At 33.5% G+C, this 24,708-nt stretch overlaps 1 protein-coding gene across 1 annotated transcript in view; it reads right to left on the reverse strand.

Annotated features, from left to right (window-relative positions):
• Nucleotides 1-593: 593 nt before the first annotated feature.
• The window catches only part of LOC131474339 (uncharacterized protein C6orf118-like), a 31,028-nt gene continuing 6,913 nt past the window's right edge, over nucleotides 594-24,708 (reverse strand). Inside the window, exons 5-9 of the mRNA XM_058652150.1 lie at nucleotides 1,427-1,536; nucleotides 1,274-1,335; nucleotides 887-1,071; nucleotides 715-768; nucleotides 594-629 (exon numbers count right to left, since the gene is read on the reverse strand). Coding sequence (XP_058508133.1) covers nucleotides 594-629; nucleotides 715-768; nucleotides 887-1,071; nucleotides 1,274-1,335; nucleotides 1,427-1,536 — 447 coding nt within the window. The remainder of the gene's footprint in view (nucleotides 630-714; nucleotides 769-886; nucleotides 1,072-1,273; nucleotides 1,336-1,426; nucleotides 1,537-24,708) is intronic.

The following is a 24,708-nucleotide window of genomic DNA, read 5'->3' on the forward strand; positions in this document are numbered from 1 at the left end:
TACATTTAAACATTCATTGGTAAAAGCAGAGCAATTTAACAACAAGTAAGTGATAGTTTAAGTTTAATTTTAAGGTATTTTTTCTGATTGCACTTGGATTTATTGTGATACTTTGTCTGTGAAGGTTCTCGATCATCCTGGTCATAGTCATCTTCAATAATTAGCTGTAGGCCTGGGTTGAGTTTGAAGACCTGAAAAGTCTTCAAACTTAAGTCAAGGTTCTCCGGTCTCTCTCCCACAGTCCAAAAACATGCAGAACTTAATTGGACACTAAATTATCGGCCCTGTCATGGACTGGTGACCAGTCCAGAGTGTGATCCCCCGCCTTCTGTCAGCTGGGATTGTCTCCAGCTCCCTGCAACCCTCATGTGGAGGATAAAGCTTTCATTTCTCGGTCCACAGATCACACTGTATTCCGTCCCACAAAGCCCTGGGGTAAAAAACAGAGGAGAGCAGCAGAAAGTAAGAAAGAGTCACTTGGTCTTTGGTGAACTACAGCAAAGCATCATCTGTTACAATCTACATGTACCATCTTGTGGTCTTGCTCGATTTCTCTCTCTGCAGCACCATGTTGATTTTGTTTTCCAGTTTCTTCAGAGAAAAACGTTGCGCAAAAAACATGTGAGCCACTATCACATGGCAGGAAATGTGCGTAAATGTGTTCAATACAAAGACAAACAGTGATTTGGCAGAAAAAAGGTCAAACTTCCTTGCCTGGTTGGTGGTCTTCAGTCGGTCATTTGAGGCTATCAGTCGTATTGTTTCTGCCTGAAAGCAAACAAAAAAACCAGATTGAAAATGACCTGCAGCCAAGAGGGAAAGGGCAAACATTGTATGTTCTTTTAACTACGTGTGCAAAGTAATATTGTAGTTTATCTGTCAGCACCTTCAGGTCTTCGATGTCTTTCTCAGTGGCAGCGGTTGTGTCAGTGGACACCAGCTTTTCCTTAATCTCCTCCTCCAGCTGTTGGATCTCTCTCCACATGTTCAACACCTGAAGCCTCTTCAGCTGGACCTTGTTGGTGTGTCTGACAGATGTCCCACTGTCCTGCAGTCCAGACAGAGATATATCTGTCCAAACACAGAGGAGCTGTGTGTATTAATGGACATACATCCCTGCAGAAATCATGAGGTCACAGCTGACTCACTGTTGCTACAGAAATCTTCTTCTTTACTGACGATGGAGGAATTTATTGGCTCAGTTTATTCACAGACTATGCATAGATGTGATTTAGCAATTATTAGAGGAACAAATACAGTCTTTAAGACTTACTCTTCATGCTACTCTCCAAAGGGCCCATGATAGCTGGACCCTTCTGTAATTCCATTCGGACTCTAAAATAAAAAAACAAAAAACAAAAACAGAATTAAGTGTAAAATATATATATTCTGTACTGTATATGTCAGAGGGGGATTCATGCAATACCGTTTATTCTCCTTTAGAGCTCTTCTGGCTTCCAGCTCTAGTCTGCAAATCTCTTTTTCAGCGTCTTCAATCTCCATTTCTTTTACTTTGCAAAGTGAAGCATTGAGCAACTGTAACATGAGAAAAACATATTATATTTAAATGTTGACCAAAATGCTTGCTCATTGACTAATGGAAAAAAGAACCAAAAAAAGCAAACAGGCTGTATCCTACACTGTGACAAAAAAGTCATACTATAGTATGTCGTCCAAAATGTGACAAAAAAGTCATAGGTATGTATGTCATAGGTAAGTAGGTCGTTCAAAATGTGACAAAAAGTCATAGGTTAGTATGTCGTCCAAAATTTGACAAAAAAGTCATAGGTTAGTATGTCGTCCAAAATGTGACAAAAAAGTCATAGGTTAGTATGTCATTCAAAATGTGACAAAAATGTCATAGGTTAGTATGTCGTCCAAAATGTGACAAAAATGTCATAGGTTAGTATGTCGTTCAAAATGTGACAAAAAAGTCATAGGTTAGTATGTCGTCCAAAATGTGACAAAAAAGTCATACTATAGTATGTCGTCCAAAATGTGACAAAAAAGTCATAGGTTAGTATGACGTCCAAAATGTGACAAAAATGTCATAGGTTAGTATGTCGTCCAAAATATGACAAAAAAGTCATACTATAGTATGTCGTCCAAAATGTGACAAAAATGTCATAGGTTAGTATGTCGTTCAAAATGTGACAAAAAAGTCATAGGTTAGTATGTCGTCCAAAATGTGACAAAAAAGTCATACTATAGTATGTCGTCCAAAATGTGACAAAAAAGTCATAGGTTAGTATGACGTCCAAAATGTGACAAAAATGTCATAGGTTAGTATGTCGTCCAAAATATGACAAAAAAGTCATACTATAGTATGTCGTCCAAAATGTGACAAAAATGTCATAGGTTAGTATGTCGTTCAAAATGTGACAAAAAAGTCATAGGTTAGTATGTCGTCCAAAATGTGACAAAAAAGTCATACTATAGTATGTCGTCCAAAATGTGACAAAAAAGTCATAGGTTAGTATGTCGTCCAAAATGTGACAAAAATGTCATAGGTTAGTATGTCGTCCAAAATGTGACAAAAAAGTCATACTATGGTATGTCGTCCAAAATGTGACAAAAAAGTCATAGGTTAGTATGTGGTCCAAAAAGTGAAAAAAAAGTAATAGGTTAGTATGTCGTCCAAAATGTGACAAAAAAGTCATAGGTTAGTATGTCATTCAAAATGTGACAAAAATGTCATAGGTTAGTATGTCGTCCAAAATCAGTCAAAAAAGTCATAAGTTAGTATGTCGTCCAAAATGTGACAAAAAAGTCATACAATAGTATGTCGTCCAAAATGTGACAAAAAAATCATACTATAGCATGTCGTCCAAAATGTGACAAAAAAGTCATAGGTTAGTATTTCATTCAAAATGTGACAAAAATGTCATAGGTTAGTATGTCGTCCAAAATCAGTCAAAAAAGTCATAGGTTAGTATGTCGTCCAAAATGTGACAAAAAAGTCATACTATAGTATGTCGTCCAAAATGTGACAAAAAAGTAATAGGTTAGTATGTCGTCCAAAATGTGACAAAAAAGTCATACTATAGTATGTCGTCCAAAATGTGACAAAAAAGTAATAGGTTAGTATGTCGTCCAAAATGTGACAAAAAAGTCATACTATAGTATGTCGTCCAAAATGTGAAAAAATAGTCATAGGTTAGTATGTCGTCCAAAATGTGAAAAAATAGTCATAGGTTAGTATGTCGTCCAAAATGTGACAAAAAAGTCATAGGTTAGTATGTTGTCCAAAATGTGACAAAAAAGTCATAGGTTAGTATGTCGTCCAAACTGTGACAAAAAAGTCATAGGTTAGTATGTCGTCCAAACTGTGACAAAAAAGTCATAGGTTAGTATGTCGTCCAAAATGTGACAAAAAAGTCATAGGTTAGTATGTCGTCCAAAATGTGACAAAAATGTCATAGGTTAGTATGTCGTCCAAAATGTGAAAAAATAGTCATAGGTTAGTATGTCGTCCAAAATGTGACAAAAAAGTCATACTATAGTATGTTGTCCAAAATATGACAAAAAGGTCATAGGTTAGTATGTCGTCCAAAATGTGACAAAAAAGTCATACTATAGTATGTGGTCCAAAGTGTGACAAAAACACCTAATGAAGGCAGTGCAGCTTTCAGCTCACTTGGTAAAGCTGACACCTTATGTTCAGGTTAAATTTCTTTCTGCAGGCAGCCCCGGTTCGAATCCCGCAACGGACAGTCGTTTCCTAAATGTCATTCCTCCTCTCTGCCTCCCCATTTCCTGTCTCTTATTGTACCATAAATTAAAGGCATTAAAAGCCCCAAAAATGTACTTAAAAAAATGTCATGTCGTCCAAAATGTGACAAAAAAAGTCATACTATAGTATGTCGTCCAAAATGTGGCAAAAAACTCATACTTTAGTATGTAGTTCAAAATATGAAAAAAAAAGTCATAGGTTAGTATGTCGTCCAAAATCTGACAAAAAAGTCATAGGTTAGTATGTCATTCAAAATGTGACAAAAATGTCATACTATACTATGTAGTTCAAAATATGAAAAAAAAGTCATACGTTAGTATGTAGTTCAAAATATGAAAAAAAAGTCATACTATAGTATGTCGTCCAAAATTTGACAAAAATGTCATAGGTTAGTATGTCGTCCAAAATGTGACAAAAAAGTCATAGGTTAGTATGTCGTCCAAAATGTGACAAAAATGTCATAGGTTAGTATGTCGTCCAAAATGTGACAAAAATGTCATAGGTTAGTATGTCGTCCAAAACGTGACAAAAATGTCATAGGTTAGTATGTCGTCCAAAATGTGACAAAAAAGGTATGTCGTCCAAAATTTGACAAAAAAGTCATAGGTTAGTTTGTCGTCCAAAATGTGACAAAAAAGTCATAGGTTAGTATGTCGTCCAAAATTTGACAAAAAAGTCATAGGTTAGTATGTCGTCCAAAATGTGACAAAAAAGTCATACAATAGTATGTCGTCCAAAATGTGACAAAAATGTCATAGGTTAGTATGTGGTCCAAAATGTGACAAAAAAGTCATACTATAGTATGTGGTCCAAAATGTGACAAAAAAGTCATAGGTTAGTATGTCGTCCAAAATATGACAAAAAAGTCATACTATAGTATGTCGTCCAAAATGTGACAAAAAAGTCATAGGTTAGTATGTTGTTCAAAATGTGAAAAAGAAAGTCATACTTTAGTATGTAGTTCAAAATATGAAAAAAACAGTCATAGGTTAGTATGTCGTCCAAAATGTGACAAAATAGTCATACTATAGTATGTCGTCCAAAATGTGACAAAATAGTCATACTATAGTATGTCGTCCAAAATGTGACAAAAAAGTCATAGGTTAGTATGTCGTCCAAAATTTGATAAAAAAGTCATAGGTTAGTATGTCGTCCAAAATGTGACAAAAAAGTCATAGGTTAGTATGTCATTCAAAATGTGACAAAAATGTCATAGGTTAGTATGTCGTCCAAAATGTGACAAAAATGTCATAGGTTAGTATGTCGTTCAAAATGTGACAAAAAAGTCATAGGTTAGTATGTCGTCCAAAATGTGACAAAAAAGTCATACTATAGTATGTCGTCCAAAATGTGACAAAAAAGTCATAGGTTAGTATGTCGTCCAAAATGTGACAAAAATGTCATAGGTTAGTATGTCGTCCAAAATGTGACAAAAAAGTCATACTATGGTATGTCGTCCAAAATGTGACAAAAAAGTCATACTATGGTATGTCGTCCAAAATGTGACAAAAAAGTCATAGGTTAGTATGTGGTCCAAAAAGTGAAAAAAAAGTAATAGGTTAGTATGTCGTCCAAAAAGTGAAAAAAAAGTCATAGGTTAGTATGTCGTCCAAAATCAGTCAAAAAAGTCATAAGTTAGTATGTCGTCCAAAATGTGACAAAAAAGTCATACAATAGTATGTCGTCCAAAATGTGACAAAAAAATCATACTATAGCATGTCGTCCAAAATGTGACAAAAAAGTCATAGGTTAGTATTTCATTCAAAATGTGACAAAAATGTCATAGGTTAGTATGTCGTCCAAAATCAGTCAAAAAAGTCATAGGTTAGTATGTCGTCCAAAATGTGACAAAAAAGTCATACTATAGTATGTCGTCCAAAATGTGACAAAAAAGTAATAGGTTAGTATGTCGTCCAAAATGTGACAAAAAAGTCATACTATAGTATGTCGTCCAAAATGTGACAAAAAAGTAATAGGTTAGTATGTCGTCCAAAATGTGACAAAAAAGTCATACTATAGTATGTCGTCCAAAATGTGAAAAAATAGTCATAGGTTAGTATGTCGTCCAAAATGTGAAAAAATAGTCATAGGTTAGTATGTCGTCCAAAATGTGACAAAAAAGTCATAGGTTAGTATGTTGTCCAAAATGTGACAAAAAAGTCATAGGTTAGTATGTCGTCCAAACTGTGACAAAAAAGTCATAGGTTAGTATGTCGTCCAAACTGTGACAAAAAAGTCATAGGTTAGTATGTCGTCCAAAATGTGACAAAAAAGTCATAGGTTAGTATGTCGTCCAAAATGTGACAAAAATGTCATAGGTTAGTATGTCGTCCAAAATGTGACAAAAAAGTCATACTATAGTATGTTGTCCAAAATATGACAAAAAGGTCATAGGTTAGTATGTCGTCCAAAATGTGACAAAAAAGTCATACTATAGTATGTGGTCCAAAGTGTGACAAAAACACCTAATGAAGGCAGTGCAGCTTTCAGCTCACTTGGTAAAGCTGACACCTTATGTTCAGGTTAAATTTCTTTCTGCAGGCAGCCCCGGTTCGAATCCCGCAACGGACAGTCGTTTCCTAAATGTCATTCCTCCTCTCTGCCTCCCCATTTCCTGTCTCTTATTGTACCATAAATTAAAGGCATTAAAAGCCCCAAAAATGTACTTAAAAAAATGTCATGTCGTCCAAAATGTGACAAAAAAAGTCATACTATAGTATGTCGTCCAAAATGTGGCAAAAAACTCATACTTTAGTATGTAGTTCAAAATATGAAAAAAAAAGTCATAGGTTAGTATGTCGTCCAAAATCTGACAAAAAAGTCATAGGTTAGTATGTCATTCAAAATGTGACAAAAATGTCATACTATACTATGTAGTTCAAAATATGAAAAAAAAGTCATACGTTAGTATGTAGTTCAAAATATGAAAAAAAAGTCATACTATAGTATGTCGTCCAAAATTTGACAAAAATGTCATAGGTTAGTATGTCGTCCAAAATGTGACAAAAAAGTCATAGGTTAGTATGTCGTCCAAAATGTGACAAAAATGTCATAGGTTAGTATGTCGTCCAAAATGTGACAAAAATGTCATAGGTTAGTATGTCGTCCAAAACGTGACAAAAATGTCATAGGTTAGTATGTCGTCCAAAATGTGACAAAAAAGGTATGTCGTCCAAAATTTGACAAAAAAGTCATAGGTTAGTTTGTCGTCCAAAATGTGACAAAAAAGTCATAGGTTAGTATGTCGTCCAAAATTTGACAAAAAAGTCATAGGTTAGTATGTCGTCCAAAATGTGACAAAAAAGTCATACAATAGTATGTCGTCCAAAATGTGACAAAAATGTCATAGGTTAGTATGTGGTCCAAAATGTGACAAAAAAGTCATACTATAGTATGTGGTCCAAAATGTGACAAAAAAGTCATAGGTTAGTATGTCGTCCAAAATATGACAAAAAAGTCATACTATAGTATGTCGTCCAAAATGTGACAAAAAAGTCATAGGTTAGTATGTTGTTCAAAATGTGAAAAAGAAAGTCATACTTTAGTATGTAGTTCAAAATATGAAAAAAACAGTCATAGGTTAGTATGTCGTCCAAAATGTGACAAAATAGTCATACTATAGTATGTCGTCCAAAATGTGACAAAATAGTCATACTATAGTATGTCGTCCAAAATGTGACAAAAAAGTCATAGGTTAGTATGTCGTCCAAAATTTGATAAAAAAGTCATAGGTTAGTATGTCGTCCAAAATGTGACAAAAAAGTCATAGGTTAGTATGTCATTCAAAATGTGACAAAAATGTCATAGGTTAGTATGTCGTCCAAAATGTGACAAAAATGTCATAGGTTAGTATGTCGTTCAAAATGTGACAAAAAAGTCATAGGTTAGTATGTCGTCCAAAATGTGACAAAAAAGTCATACTATAGTATGTCGTCCAAAATGTGACAAAAAAGTCATAGGTTAGTATGTCGTCCAAAATGTGACAAAAATGTCATAGGTTAGTATGTCGTCCAAAATGTGACAAAAAAGTCATACTATGGTATGTCGTCCAAAATGTGACAAAAAAGTCATAGGTTAGTATGTGGTCCAAAAAGTGAAAAAAAAGTAATAGGTTAGTATGTCGTCCAAAATGTGACAAAAAAGTCATAGGTTAGTATGTCATTCAAAATGTGACAAAAATGTCATAGGTTAGTATGTCGTCCAAAATCAGTCAAAAAAGTCATAAGTTAGTATGTCGTCCAAAATGTGACAAAAAAGTCATACAATAGTATGTCGTCCAAAATGTGACAAAAAAATCATACTATAGCATGTCGTCCAAAATGTGACAAAAAAGTCATAGGTTAGTATTTCATTCAAAATGTGACAAAAATGTCATAGGTTAGTATGTCGTCCAAAATCAGTCAAAAAAGTCATAGGTTAGTTTGTCGTCCAAAATGTGACAAAAAAGTCATACTATAGTATGTCGTCCAAAATGTGACAAAAAAGTAATAGGTTAGTATGTCGTCCAAAATGTGACAAAAAAGTCATACTATAGTATGTCGTCCAAAATGTGAAAAAATAGTCATAGGTTAGTATGTCGTCCAAAATGTGAAAAAATAGTCATAGGTTAGTATGTCGTCCAAAATGTGACAAAAAAGTCATAGGTTAGTATGTCGTCCAAAATGTGACAAAAAAGTCATAGGTTAGTATGTTGTCCAAAATGTGACAAAAAAGTCATAGGTTAGTATGTCGTCCAAACTGTGACAAAAAAGTCATAGGTTAGTATGTCGTCCAAACTGTGACAAAAAAGTCATAGGTTAGTATGTCGTCCAAAATGTGACAAAAAAGTCATAGGTTAGTATGTCGTCCAAAATGTGACAAAAATGTCATAGGTTAGTATGTCGTCCAAAATGTGAAAAAATAGTCATAGGTTAGTATGTCGTCCAAAATGTGACAAAAAAGTCATACTATAGTATGTTGTCCAAAATATGACAAAAAGGTCATAGGTTAGTATGTCGTCCAAAATGTGACAAAAAAGTCATACTATAGTATGTGGTCCAAAGTGTGACAAAAACACCTAATGAAGGCAGTGCAGCTTTCAGCTCACTTGGTAAAGCTGACACCTTATGTTCAGGTTAAATTTCTTTCTGCAGGCAGCCCCGGTTCGAATCCCGCAACGGACAGTCGTTTCCTAAATGTCATTCCTCCTCTCTGCCTCCCCATTTCCTGTCTCTTATTGTACCATAAATTAAAGGCATTAAAAGCCCCAAAAATGTACTTAAAAAAATGTCATGTCGTCCAAAATGTGACAAAAAAAGTCATACTATAGTATGTCGTCCAAAATGTGGCAAAAAACTCATACTTTAGTATGTAGTTCAAAATATGAAAAAAAAGTCATACGTTAGTATGTAGTTCAAAATATGAAAAAAAAGTCATACTATAGTATGTCGTCCAAAATTTGACAAAAATGTCATAGGTTAGTATGTCGTCCAAAATGTGACAAAAAAGTCATAGGTTAGTATGTCGTCCAAAATGTGACAAAAATGTCATAGGTTAGTATGTCGTCCAAAACGTGACAAAAATGTCATAGGTTAGTATGTCGTCCAAAATGTGACAAAAAAGGTATGTCGTCCAAAATTTGACAAAAAAGTCATAGGTTAGTTTGTCGTCCAAAATGTGACAAAAAAGTCATAGGTTAGTATGTCGTCCAAAATTTGACAAAAAAGTCATAGGTTAGTATGTCGTCCAAAATGTGACAAAAAAGTCATACAATAGTATGTCGTCCAAAATGTGACAAAAATGTCATAGGTTAGTATGTGGTCCAAAATGTGACAAAAAAGTCATACTATAGTATGTCGTCCAAAATGTGACAAAAATGTCATAGGTTAGTATGTGGTCCAAAATGTGACAAAAAAGTCATAGGTTAGTATGTCGTCCAAAATATGACAAAAAAGTCATACTATAGTATGTCGTCCAAAATGTGACAAAAAAGTCATAGGTTAGTATGTCGTTCAAAATGTGAAAAAGAAAGTCATACTTTAGTATGTAGTTCAAAATATGAAAAAAACAGTCATAGGTTAGTATGTCGTCCAAAATGTGACAAAATAGTCATACTATAGTATGTCGTCCAAAATGTGACAAAATAGTCATACTATAGTATGTCGTCCAAAATGTGACAAAAAAGTCATAGGTTAGTATGTCGTCTAAAATGTGAAAAAAAAGTCATAGGTTAGTATGTCGTCCAAAATGTGACAAAATAGTCATACTATAGTATGTCGTCCAAAATGTGACAAAAAAGTCATAGGTTAGTATGTCGTCCAAAATGTGAAAAAAAAGTCAAAGGTTAGTATGTCGTCCAAAATGTGACAAAAAAGTCATAGGTTAGTATGTCGTCCAAAATGTGACAAAAAAGTCATAGGTTAGTATGTCGTCCAAAATGTGACAAAAATGTCATAGGTTAATATGTCGTCCAAATTGTGACAAAAAAATCATACTATACTATGTCCTCCAAAATGTCACAAAAAAGTCATACTATAGTATGTCGTCCAAAATGTGACAAAAAAGTCATAGGTTAGTATGTCGTCCAAAATGTGACAAAAAAGTCATAGGTTAGTATGTCGTCCAAAATGTGACAAAAAAGTCATACTATAGTATGTCGTCCAAAATGTGACAAAAATGTCATAGGTTAGTATGTGGTCCAAAATGTGACAAAAAAGTCATAGGTTAGTATGTCGTCCAAAATATGACAAAAAAGTCATACTATAGTATGTGGTCCAAAGTGTGACAAAAACACCTAATGAAGGCAGTGCAGCTTTCAGCTCACTTGGTAAAGCTGACACCTTATGTTCAGGTTAAATTTCTTTCTGCAGGCAGCCCCGGTTCGAATCCCGCAACGGACAGTCGTTTCCTAAATGTCATTCCTCCTCTCTGCCTCCCCATTTCCTGTCTCTTATTGTACCATAAATTAAAGGCATTAAAAGCCCCAAAAATGTACTTAAAAAAATGTCATGTCGTCCAAAATGTGACAAAAAAAGTCATACTATAGTATGTCGTCCAAAATGTGACAAAAAAGTCATACTTTAGTATGTAGTTCAAAATATGAAAAAAAAAGTCATAGGTTAGTATGTCGTCCAAAATGTGACAAAAAAGTCATAGGTTAGTATGTCATTCAAAATGTGACAAAAATGTCATACTATACTATGTAGTTCAAAATATGAAAAAAAAGTCATACGTTAGTATGTAGTTCAAAATATGAAAAAAAAGTCATACTATAGTATGTCGTCCAAAATTTGACAAAAAAGTCATAGGTTAGTATGTCGTCCAAAATGTGACAAAAAAGTCATAGGTTAGTATGTCATTCAAAATGTGACAAAAATGTCATAGGTTAGTATGTCGTCCAAAATGTGATAAAAAAGTCATAGGTTAGTATGTCGTCCAAAATGTGACAAAAATGTCATAGGTTAGTATGTCGTCCAAAATGTGACAAAAATGTCATAGGTTAGTATGTCGTCCAAAACGTGATAAAAATGTCATAGGTTAGTATGTCGTCCAAAATGTGACAAAAAAGGTATGTCGTCCAAAATTTGACAAAAAAGTCATAGGTTAGTTTGTCGTCCAAAATGTGACAAAAAAGTCATAGGTTAGTATGTCGTCCAAAATTTGACAAAAAAGTCATAGGTTAGTATGTCGTCCAAAATGTGACAAAAAAGTCATACTATAGTATGTCGTCCAAAATGTGACAAAAATGTCATAGGTTAGTATGTGGTCCAAAATGTGACAAAAAAGTCATACTATAGTATGTCGTCCAAAATGTGACAAAAATGTCATAGGTTAGTATGTGGTCCAAAATGTGACAAAAAAGTCATAGGTTAGTATGTCGTCCAAAATATGACAAAAAAGTCATACTATAGTATGTCGTCCAAAATATGACAAAAAAGTCATACTATAGTATGTCGTTCAAAATGTGAAAAAGAAAGTCATACTTTAGTATGTAGTTCAAAATATGAAAAAAACAGTCATAGGTTAGTATGTCGTCTAAAATGTGACAAAATAGTCATACTATAGTATGTCGTCCAAAATGTGACAAAAAAGTCATAGGTTAGTATGTCGTCCAAAATGTGAAAAAAAAGTCAAAGGTTAGTATGTCGTCCAAAATGTGACAAAAAAGTCATAGGTGTAAGACAGTGAGACCACACCCTGTAGACACTAGACGAAACGTCATCACTCTGTATATTCTGCTCTTTGATTGAATTAATCAACTAGGTTCAAACCTCATCAGTGGGGACAGTCCCACCACTCTGAAGTGTAAACATTGTCTTGTTTGAAGTGTGTCTCAGTGCAGGAAGTAGACAAGTCAAGGTGGCTCAATTGTCATGTGAAAAGACCCCATGGTGAGTAAAAGGTCCCCAGAAGGAAATAGCCTTCCTGAGTAAATCACAATGGATATGTAAATGTAAAGTGTCTGTATTCTGGTGGGATATCTTGGATATAAGGGACAGAGCTCCCAGTGACCAGTGAGTTGGACTGCTTAACAGAAGCTCCCACACATCAACTGTGTGTCATACAACTTCCTGGCTGTATTTTTCTACCACTGGACATTTCAATAAACTGGTATGTTAAACCCTTCATTTCTAATATTGCCTTGTTGAGACTTTTGTTCTAAATAGTTAAGAATCTGTTATTGAAGATTTATTTAGTCTAGTTATATGGTGAGATTTAACACTCATACCCTCCACCTCTGAGTTGAATAGAAAAGATTGAGTATCATGTCCTGTAAACTGTTGTGTTACATTTCTGACCTCTGAATACTTCAACCCAGGTGTCTCGGCTATTCTTCCATGTTCAACAAGGGCTATACCCTTCACCTCTGAGTTGAATAGAAAAGATTGAGTATTATGTCCTGTAAACTGCTGTGTTACATTTCTGACCTCTGAATACTTCAACCTAGGCATTAGGGCTAATCTTCTATGTGGAAAAAGGTCACTGAGTGGTTTCAATAATACGAACCATCCCTGAACTAGATCAGTGTCAGATTTCTTGATAATAGGATTGAATTCTTAAAGGGTTTACATTTCAAATGATTGGTTAACTTTAATTCCCACAATATTTAAAAGTAAAGTTAATTGTTGTTTAAATGGAGTCAGATTGAATAAATATTTACTATACTTTACTTTACTTTGGAAAACCTCTTGCTAACGCCGGAAAGACAGAATACTTCTTGGGGAGAGATTGTTACTTGGTGGTAGATATTTCCTCCCCTACATAGGTTAGTTTGTCGTCCAAAATGTGACAAAAAAGTAATAGGTAAGTATGTCGTCCAAAATGTGACAAAAAAGTCATACTATAGTATGTCGTCCAAAATGTGACAAAAAAGTCATACTATAAGTATGTCGTCCAAAATGTGACAAAAAAGTCATACTATAAGTATGTCGTCCAAAATGTGACAAAAAAGTAAAAGGTTAGTATGTCGTCCAAAATGAGACAAAAAAGTAATAGGTTAGTATGTCGTCCAAAATGTGACAAAAAAGTCATAGGTTAGAATGTCGTCTAAAATGTGACAAAAAAGTCATATATTAGTATGTCGTCCAAAATGTGACAAAAAAGTAATAGGTAAGTATGTCGTCCAAAATGTGACAAAAAAGTCATACTATAGTATGTCGTCTAAAATGTGACAAAAAAGTCATACTATAGTATGTCGTCCAAAATGTGACAAAAAAGTCATACTATAGTATGTCGTCCAAAATGTGACAAAAAATCATACTATAGTATGTCGTCCAAAATGTGACAAAAAAGTCATAGTTTAGTATGTCGTCCAAAATGTGACAAAAAAGTCATACTATAGTATGTCATCCAAAATGTGACAAAAAAGTCATACTTTAGTATGTAGTTCAAAATATGAAAAAAAAGTCATAGGTTAGTATGTCTTCCAAAATATGACAAAAAAGTCATACTATAGTATGTCGTCCAAAATGTGACAAAAAAGTCATACTTTAGTATGTAGTTCAAAACATGAAAAAAAAAAGTCATAGGTTAGTATGTCGTCCAAAATGTGACAAAATAGTCATACTATAGTATGTCGTCCAAAATGTGGCAAAAAAGTCATACTTTAGTATGTAGTTCAAAATGTGAAAAAAAAGTCATAGGTTAGTATGTCGTCCAAAATGTCACAAAAAAGTCATACTATAGTATGTCGTCCAAAATGTGACAAAAAAGTCATAGGTTAGTATGTCGTCCAAAATGTGACAAAAAAGTCATAGGTTAGTATGTCGTCCAAAATATGACCAAAAAGTCATACTATAGTATGTCGTCCAAAATGTGACAAAAAAGTCATAGGTTAGTATGTCGTTCAAAATGTGACAAAAAAGTCATACTTTAGTATGCAGTTCAAAATATGAAAAAAAAATCATAGGTTAGTATGTCGTCCAAAATGTGACAAAATAGTCATACTATAGTATGTCGTCCAAAATGTGACAAAATAGTCATACTATAGTATGTCGTCCAAAATGTGACAAAAAAGTCATAGGTTAGTATGTTGTCCAAAATGTGAAAAAAAAGTCATAGGTTAGTATGTCGTCCAAAATGTCACAAAAAAGTCATACTATAGTATGTCGTCCAAAATATCACAAAAAAGTCATAGGTTAGTATGTAGTCCAAAATGTGACAAAAAAGTCATACTATAGTATGTCGTCCAAAATTTGACATAAATGTCATAGGTTAGAATTTCGTCCAAAATGTGACAAAAAAGTCATAGGTTTGTATGTCGTCCAAAATGTGACAAAAAAGTCATAGGTTAGTATGTCGTCCAAAATGTGACATAAAAGTCATAGGTTAGTATGTCGTCCAAAATGTGACAAAAAAGTCATAGGTTAGTATGTCGTCCAAATTGTGACAAAAAAGTCATAGGTTAGTATGTCGTCCAAAATGTGACAAAAAAGTCATAGGTTAGTATGTCGTCCAAAACGTGACAAAAAAGTCATAGGTTAGTATGTCGTCCAAATTGTGACAAAAAAATCATACTCTACTATGTCGTCCAAAATGTCACAAAAAAGTCATACTATAGTATGTAATCCAAAATATGACAAAAAAGTCATAGGTTAGTATGTAGTCCAAAATGTGACAAAAAAGTCATACTATAGTATGTCGTCCAAAATGTGACAAAAAAGTCATAGGTTAGTATGTCGTCCAAAATGTGACAAAAAGGTCATAGGTTAGTATGTCGTCCAAAATGTGACAAAAAAGTCATACTATAGTATGTGGTGCAAAGTGTGACAAAAACACCAAACGAAAGCAGTGCAGCTTTCAGCTCACTTGGTAAAGCTGACACCTTATGTTCAGGTTAAACTTCTTTCTGCAGGCAGCCCCGGTTCGAATCCCGCATCGGACAGTCGTTTCCTAAATATCATTCCTCCTCTCTGCCTCCCCATTTCCTGTCTCTTATTGTACCATAAATTAAAGGCATTAAAAGCCCCAAAAATTTACTTAAAGAAATGTCATGTCGTCCAAAATGTGACAAAAAAAGTCATAGGTTAGTATGTCGTCCAAAATGTGACAAAAAAGTCATACTATAGTATGTCGTCCAAAATGTGACAAAAAAGTCATACTTTAGTATGTAGTTCAAAATATTACAAAAAAGTCATAGGTTAGTATGTCGTCCAAAATGTGACAAAAAAGTCATAGGTTAGTATGTCGTCCAAAATGTGACAAAAATGTCATAGGTTAATATGTCGTCCAAATTGTGACAAAAAAATCATACTATACTATGTCGTCCAAAATGTCACAAAAAAGTCAACTATAGTATGTCGTCCAAAATATCACAAAAAAGTCATAGGTTAGTATGTAGTCCAAAATGTGACAAAAAAGTCATACTATAGTATGTCGTCCAAAATGTGACAAAAAAGTCATACTATAGTATGTCGTCCAAAATGTGACAAAAAAGTCATACTATAGTATGTCGTCCAAAATGTGACAAAAAATCATACTATAGTATGTCGTCCAAAATGTGACAAAAAAGTCATAGTTTAGTATGTCGTCCAAAATGTGACAAAAAAGTCATACTATAGTATGTCATCCAAAATGTGACAAAAAAGTCATACTTTAGTATGTAGTTCAAAATATGAAAAAAAAGTCATAGGTTAGTATGTCTTCCAAAATATGACAAAAAAGTCATACTATAGTATGTCGTCCAAAATGTGACAAAAAAGTCATACTTTAGTATGTAGTTCAAAACATGAAAAAAAAAGTCATAGGTTAGTATGTCGTCCAAAATGTGACAAAATAGTCATACTATAGTATGTCGTCCAAAATGTGACAAAAAAGTCATACTTTAGTATGTAGTTCAAAATGTGAAAAAAAAGTCATAGGTTAGTATGTCGTCCAAAATGTCACAAAAAAGTCATACTATAGTATGTCGTCCAAAATGTGACAAAAAAGTCATAGGTTAGTATGTCGTCCAAAATGTGACAAAAAAGTCATAGGTTAGTATGTCGTCCAAAATATGACCAAAAAGTCATACTATAGTATGTCGTCCAAAATGTGACAAAAAAGTCATAGGTTAGTATGTCGTTCAAAATGTGACAAAAAAGTCATACTTTAGTATGCAGTTCAAAATATGAAAAAAAAATCATAGGTTAGTATGTCGTCCAAAATGTGACAAAATAGTCATACTATAGTATGTCGTCCAAAATGTGACAAAATAGTCATACTATAGTATGTCGTCCAAAATGTGACAAAAAAGTCATAGGTTAGTATGTTGTCCAAAATGTGAAAAAAAAGTCATAGGTTAGTATGTCGTCCAAAATGTCACAAAAAAGTCATACTATAGTATGTCGTCCAAAATATCACAAAAAAGTCATAGGTTAGTATGTAGTCCAAAATGTGACAAAAAAGTCATACTATAGTATGTCGTCCAAAATTTGACATAAATGTCATAGGTTAGAATTTCGTCCAAAATGTGACAAAAAAGTCATAGGTTTGTATGTCGTCCAAAATGTGACAAAAAAGTCATAGGTTAGTATGTCGTCCAAAATGTGACATAAAAGTCATAGGTTAGTATGTCGTCCAAAATGTGACAAAATAGTCATACTATAGTATGTCGTCCAAAATGTGACAAAATAGTCATACTATAGTATGTCGTCCAAAATGTGACAAAAAAGTCATAGGTTAGTATGTTGTCCAAAATGTGACAAAAAAGTCATAGGTTAGTATGTCGTCCAAAATGTGACATAAAAGTCATAGGTTAGTATGTCGTCCAAAATGTGACAAAAAAGTCATAGGTTAGTATGTCGTCCAAATTGTGACAAAAAAGTCATAGGTTAGTATGTCGTCCAAAATATGACAAAAAAGTCATAGGTTAGTATGTCGTCCAAAACGTGACAAAAAAGTCATAGGTTAGTATGTCGTCCAAAATGTGACAAAAAAGTCATAGGTTAGTATGTCGTCCAAAACGTGACAAAAAAGTCATAGGTTAGTATGTCGTCCAAATTGTGACAAAAAAATCATACTCTACTATGTCGTCCAAAATGTCACAAAAAAGTCATACTATAGTATGTAATCCAAAATATGACAAAAAAGTCATAGGTTAGTATGTAGTCCAAAATGTGACAAAAAAGTCATACTATAGTATGTCGTCCAAAATGTGACAAAAAAGTCATAGGTTAGTATGTCGTCCAAAATGTGACAAAAAGGTCATAGGTTAGTATGTCGTCCAAAATGTGACAAAAAAGTCATACTATAGTATGTGGTGCAAAGTGTGACAAAAACACCAAACGAAAGCAGTGCAGCTTTCAGCTCACTTGGTAAAGCTGATACCTTATGTTCAGGTTAAACTTCTTTCTGCAGGCAGCCCCGGTTCGAATCCCGCATCGGACAGTCGTTTCCTAAATATCATTCCTCCTCTCTGCCTCCCCATTTCCTGTCTCTTATTGTACCATAAATTAAAGGCATTAAAAGCCCCAAAAATTTACTTAAAGAAATGTCATGTCGTCCAAAATGTGACAAAAAAAGTCATAGGTTAGTATGTCGTCCAAAATGTGACAAAAAAGTCATACTATAGTATGTCGTCCAAAATGTGACAAAAAAGTCATACTTTAGTATGTAGTTCAAAATATTACAAAAAAGTCATAGGTTAGTATGTCGCCCAAAATGTGACAAAAAAGTCATAGGTTAGTATGTCGTCCAAAATGTGACAAAAATGTCATAGGTTAATATGTCGTCCAAATTGTGACAAAAAAATCATACTATACTATGTCGTCCAAAATGTCACAAAAAAGTCATACTATAGTATGTCGTCCAAAATATCACAAAAAAGTCATAGGTTAGTATGTAGTCCAAAATGTGACAAAAAAGTCATACTATAGTATGTCGTCCAAAATTTGACATAAATGTCATAGGTTAGAATTTCGTCCAAAATGTGACAAAAAAGTCATAGGTTTGTATGTCGTCCAAAATGTGACAAAAAAGTCATAGGTTAGTATGTCGTCCAAAATGTGACATAAAAGTCATAGGTTAGTATGTCGTCCAAAATGTGACAAAAAAGTCATAGGTTAGTATGTCGTCCAAATTGTGACAAAAAAGTCATAGGTTAGTATGTCGTCCAAATTGTGACAAAAAAATCATACTCTACTATGTCGTCCAAAATGTCACAAAAAAGTCATACTATAGTATGTAATCCAAAATATGACAAAAAAGTCATAGGTTAGTATGTAGTCCAAAATGTGACAAAAAAGTCATACTATAGTATGTCGTCCAAAATGTGACAAAAAAGTCATAGGTTAGTATGTCGTCCAAAATGTGACAAAAAGGTCATAGGTTAGTATGTCGTCCAAAATGTGACAAAAAAGTCATACTATAGTATGTGGTCCAAAGTGTGACAAAAACACCAAACGAAAGCAGTGCAGCTTTCAGCTCACTTGGTAAAGCTGACACCTTATGTTCAGGTTAAACTTCTTTCTGCAGGCAGCCCCGGTTCGAATCCCGCATCGGACAGTCGTTTCCTAAATATCATTCCTCCTCTCTGCCTCCCCATTTCCTGTCTCTTATTGTACCATAAATTAAAGGCATTAAAAGCCCCAAAAATTTACTTAAAGAAATGGCATGTCGTCCAAAATGTGACAAAAAAAGTCATAGGTTAGTATGTCGTCCAAAATGTGACAAAAAAGTCATATAATAGTATGTCGTCCAAAATGTGACAAAAAAGTCATACTTTAGTATGTAGTTCAAAATATGACAAAAAAGTCATAGGTTAGTATGTCGTCCAAAATGTCACAAAAAAGTCATAGGTTAGTATGTCGTCCAAAATGTGACAAAAAAGTCATAGGTTAGTATGTCGTCCAAAATGTGACAAAAAAGTCATAGGTTAGTATGTCGTCCAAAATGTGACAAAAATGTCATAGGTTAATATGTCGTCCAAATTGTGACAAAAAAATCATACTATACTATGTCGTCCAAAATGTCACAAAAAAGTCATACTATTGTATGTCGTCCAAAATATCACAAAAAAGTCATAGGTTAGTATGTCGTCCAAAATTTGACAAAAATGTCATAGGTTAGAATTTCGTCCAAAATGTGACAAAAAAGTCATAGGTTTGTATGTCGTCCAAAATGTGACAAAAAAGTCATACTATAAGTATGTCGTCCAAAATATGACATAAAAGTCATACTATAAGTATGTCGTCCAAAATATGACATAAAAGTCATACTATAAGTATGTCGTCCAAAATATGACATAAAAGTCATAGGTTAGTATGTCGTCCAAAATGTGACAAAAAAGTCATAGGTTAGTATGTCGTCCAAATTGTGACAAAAAAATCATACTCTACTATGTCGTCCAAAATGTCACAAAAAAGTCATACTATAGTATGTAATCCAAAATATGACAAAAAAGTCATAGGTTAGTATGTAGTCCAAAATGTGACAAAAAAGTCATACTATAGTATGTCGTCCAAAATGTGACAAAAAAGTCATAGGTTAGAATGTCGTCTAAAATGTGACAAAAAAGTCATATATTAGTATGTCGTCCAAAATGTGACAAAAAAGTCATAGGTTAGTATGTCGTCCAAAATGTGACATAAAAGTCATAGGTTAGTATGTCGTCCAAAATGTGACAAAAAAGTCAAACTATAAGTATGTCGTCCAAAATGTGACAAAAAAGTAATAGGTTAGTATGTCGTCCAAAATGTGACAAAAAAGTCATACTATAGTATGTCATCCAAAATGTGACAAAAAAGTAATAGGTAAGTATGTCGTCCAAAATGTGACAAAAAAGTCATACTATAGTATGTCGTCCAAAATGTGACAAAAAAGTCATACTATAAGTATGTCGTCCAAAATGTGACAAAAAAGTCATACTATAAGTATGTCGTCCAAAATGTGACAAAAAAGTAATAGGTTAGTATGTCGTCCAAAATGTGACAAAAAAGTAATAGGTTAGTATGTCGTCCAAAATGTGACAAAAAAGTCATAGGTTAGAATGTCGTCTAAAATGTGACAAAAAAGTCATATATTAGTATGTCGTCCAAAATGTGACAAAAAAGTAATAGGTAAGTATGTCGTCCAAAATGTGACAAAAAAGTCATACTATAGTATGTCGTCTAAAATGTGACAAAAAAGTCATACTATAGTATGTCGTCCAAAATGTGACAAAAAAGTCATACTATAGTATGTCGTCCAAAATGTGACAAAAAAGTCATACTATAGTATGTCGTCCAAAATGTGACAAAAAAGTCATAGTTTAGTATGTCGTCCAAAATGTGACAAAAAAGTCATACTATAGTATGTCATCCAAAATGTGACAAAAAAGTCATACTTTAGTATGTAGTTCAAAATATGAAAAAAAAGTCATAGGTTAGTATGTCGTCCAAAATATGACAAAAAAGTCATACTATAGTATGTCGTCCAAAATGTGACAAAAAGTCATACTTTAGTATGTAGTTCAAAACATGAAAAAAAAAGTCATAGGTTAGTATGTCGTCCAAAATGTGACAAAATAGTCATACTATAGTATGTCGTCCAAAATGTGACAAAAAAGTCATACTTTAGTATGTAGTTAAAAATGTGAAAAAAAAGTCATAGGTTAGTATGTCGTCCAAAATGTCACAAAAAAGTCATAGGTTAGTATGTCGTCCAAAATGTGACAAAAAAGTCAAAGGTTAGTATGTCGTCCAAAATGTGACAAAAAAGTCATAGGTTAGTATGTCGTCCAAAATGTGACAAAAAAGTCATAGGTTTGTATGTCGTCCAAAATGTGACAAAAAAGTCATAGGTTAGTATGTCGTCCAAAATGTGACATAAAAGTCATAGGTTAGTATGTCGTCCAAAATGTGACAAAAAAGTCATAGGTTAGTATGTCGTCCAAATTGTGACAAAAAAGTCATAGGTTAGTATGTCGTCCAAATTGTGACAAAAAAATCATACTCTACTATGTCGTCCAAAATGTCACAAAAAAGTCATACTATAGTATGTAATCCAAAATATGACAAAAAAGTCATAGGTTAGTATGTAGTCCAAAATGTGACAAAAAAGTCATACTATAGTATGTCGTCCAAAATGTGACAAAAAAGTCATAGGTTAGTATGTCGTCCAAAATGTGACAAAAAGGTCATAGGTTAGTATGTCGTCCAAAATGTGACAAAAAAGTCATACTATAGTATGTGGTCCAAAGTGTGACAAAAACACCAAACGAAAGCAGTGCAGCTTTCAGCTCACTTGGTAAAGCTGACACCTTATGTTCAGGTTAAACTTCTTTCTGCAGGCAGCCCCGGTTCGAATCCCGCATCGGACAGTCGTTTCCTAAATATCATTCCTCCTCTCTGCCTCCCCATTTCCTGTCTCTTATTGTACCATAAATTAAAGGCATTAAAAGCCCCAAAAATTTACTTAAAGAAATGGCATGTCGTCCAAAATGTGACAAAAAAAGTCATAGGTTAGTATGTCGTCCAAAATGTGACAAAAAAGTCATACTATAAGTATGTCGTCCAAAATGTGACAAAAAAGTAATAGGTTAGTATGTCGTCCAAAATGTGACAAAAAAGTCATACTATAAGTGTGTCGTCCAAAATGTGACAAAAAAGTCATAGGTTAGTATGTCGTCCAAAATGTGACAAAAAAGTCATACTAAAAGTATGTCGTCCAAAATGTGACAAAAAAGTCATAGGTTAGTATGTCGTCCAAAATGTGACAAAAAAGTCATACTAAAAGTATGTCGTCCAAAATGTGACAAAAAAGTCATAGGTTAGTATGTCGTCCAAAATGTGACAAAAAAGTCATACTATAGTATGTCGTCCAAAATGTGACAAAAAAGTCATACTATATAGTATGTCGTCCAAAATGTGACAAAAAAGTCATAGTTTAGTATGTCGTCCAAAATGTGACAAAAAAGTCATACTATAGTATGTCATCCAAAATGTGACAAAAAAGTCATACTTTAGTATGTAGTTCAAAATATGAAAAAAAAGTCATAGGTTAGTATGTCTTCCAAAATATGACAAAAAAGTCATACTATAGTATGTCGTCCAAAATGTGACAAAAAAGTCATACTTTAGTATGTAGTTCAAAACATGAAAAAAAAAGTCATAGGTTAGTATGTCGTCCAAAATGTGACAAAATAGTCATACTATAGTATGTCGTCCAAAATGTGACAAAAAAGTCATACTTTAGTATGTAGTTCAAAATGTGAAAAAAAAGTCATAGGTTAGTATGTCGTCCAAAATGTCACAAAAAAGTCATACTATAGTATGTCGTCCAAAATGTGACAAAAAAGTCATAGGTTAGTATGTCGTCCAAAATGTGACAAAAAAGTCATAGGTTAGTATGTCGTCCAAAATATGACCAAAAAGTCATACTATAGTATGTCGTCCAAAATGTGACAAAAAAGTCATAGGTTAGTATGTCGTTCAAAATGTGACAAAAAAGTCATACTTTAGTATGCAGTTCAAAATATGAAAAAAAAATCATAGGTTAGTATGTCGTCCAAAATGTGACAAAATAGTCATACTATAGTATGTCGTCCAAAATGTGACAAAATAGTCATACTATAGTATGTCGTCCAAAATGTGAAAAAAAAGTCATAGGTTAGTATGTCGTCCAAAATGTCACAAAAAAGTCATACTATAGTATGTCGTCCAAAATGTCACAAAAAAGTCATAGGTTAGTATGTCGTCCAAAATGTGACAAAAAAGTCATAGGTTAGTATGTCGTCCAAAATGTGACAAAAAAGTCATAGGTTAGTATGTCGTCCAAAATGTGACAAAAATGTCATAGGTTAATATGTCGTCCAAATTGTGACAAAAAAATCATACTATACTATGTCGTCCAAAATGTCACAAAAAAGTCATACTATAGTATGTCGTCCAAAATATCACAAAAAAGTCATAGGTTAGTATGTAGTCCAAAATGTGACAAAAAAGTCATACTATAGTATGTCGTCCAAAATTTGACATAAATGTCATAGGTTAGAATTTCGTCCAAAATGTGACAAAAAAGTCATAGGTTTGTATGTCGTCCAAAATGTGACAAAAAAGTCATAGGTTAGTATGTCGTCCAAAATGTGACATAAAAGTCATAGGTTAGTATGTCGTCCAAAATGTGACAAAAAAGTCATAGGTTAGTATGTCGTCCAAATTGTGACAAAAAAGTCATAGGTTAGTATGTCGTCCAAAATGTGACAAAAAAGTCATAGGTTAGTATGTCGTCCAAAACGTGACAAAAAAGTCATAGGTTAGTATGTCGTCCAAATTGTGACAAAAAAATCATACTCTACTATGTCGTCCAAAATGTCACAAAAAAGTCATACTATAGTATGTAATCCAAAATATGACAAAAAAGTCATAGGTTAGTATGTAGTCCAAAATGTGACAAAAAAGTCATACTATAGTATGTCGTCCAAAATGTGACAAAAAAGTCATAGGTTAGTATGTCGTCCAAAATGTGACAAAAAGGTCATAGGTTAGTATGTCGTCCAAAATGTGACAAAAAAGTCATACTATAGTATGTGGTCCAAAGTGTGACAAAAACACCAAACGAAAGCAGTGCAGCTTTCAGCTCACTTGGTAGAGCTGACACCTTATGTTCAGGTTAAACTTCTTTCTGCAGGCAGCCCCGGTTCGAATCCCGCATCGGACAGTCGTTTCCTAAATATCATTCCTCCTCTCTGCCTCCCCATTTCCTGTCTCTTATTGTACCATAAATTAAAGGCATTAAAAGCCCCAGAAATTTACTTAAAGAAATGTCATGTCGTCCAAAATGTGACAAAAAAAGTCATAGGTTAGTATGTCGTCCAAAATGTGACAAAAAAGTCATACTATAGTATGTCGTCCAAAATGTGACAAAAAAGTCATACTTTAGTATGTAGTTCAAAATATTACAAAAAAGTCATAGGTTAGTATGTCGTCCAAAATGTGACAAAAAAGTCATAGGTTAGTATGTCGTCCAAAATGTGACAAAAATGTCATAGGTTAATATGTCGTCCAAATTGTGACAAAAAAATCATACTATACTATGTCGTCCAAAATGTCACAAAAAAGTCATACTATAGTATGTCGTCCAAAATATCACAAAAAAGTCATAGGTTAGTATGTAGTCCAAAATGTGACAAAAAAGTCATACTATAGTATGTCGTCCAAAATTTGACATAAATGTCATAGGTTAGAATTTCGTCCAAAATGTGACAAAAAAGTCATAGGTTTGTATGTCTTCCAAAATGTGACAAAAAAGTCATAGGTTAGTATGTCGTCCAAAATGTGACATAAAAGTCATAGGTTAGTATGTCGTCCAAAATGTGACAAAAAAGTCATAGGTTAGTATGTCGTCCAAATTGTGACAAAAAAGTCATAGGTTAGTATGTCGTCCAAATTGTGACAAAAAAATCATACTCTACTATGTCGTCCAAAATGTCACAAAAAAGTCATACTATAGTATGTAATCCAAAATATGACAAAAAAGTCATAGGTTAGTATGTAGTCCAAAATGTGACAAAAAAGTCATACTATAGTATGTCGTCCAAA

The sequence above is a fragment of the Solea solea genome, chromosome 15 (genome assembly GCF_958295425.1).
Source record: "Solea solea chromosome 15, fSolSol10.1, whole genome shotgun sequence".
Classification (NCBI taxonomy): Eukaryota; Metazoa; Chordata; class Actinopteri; order Pleuronectiformes; family Soleidae; genus Solea; species Solea solea.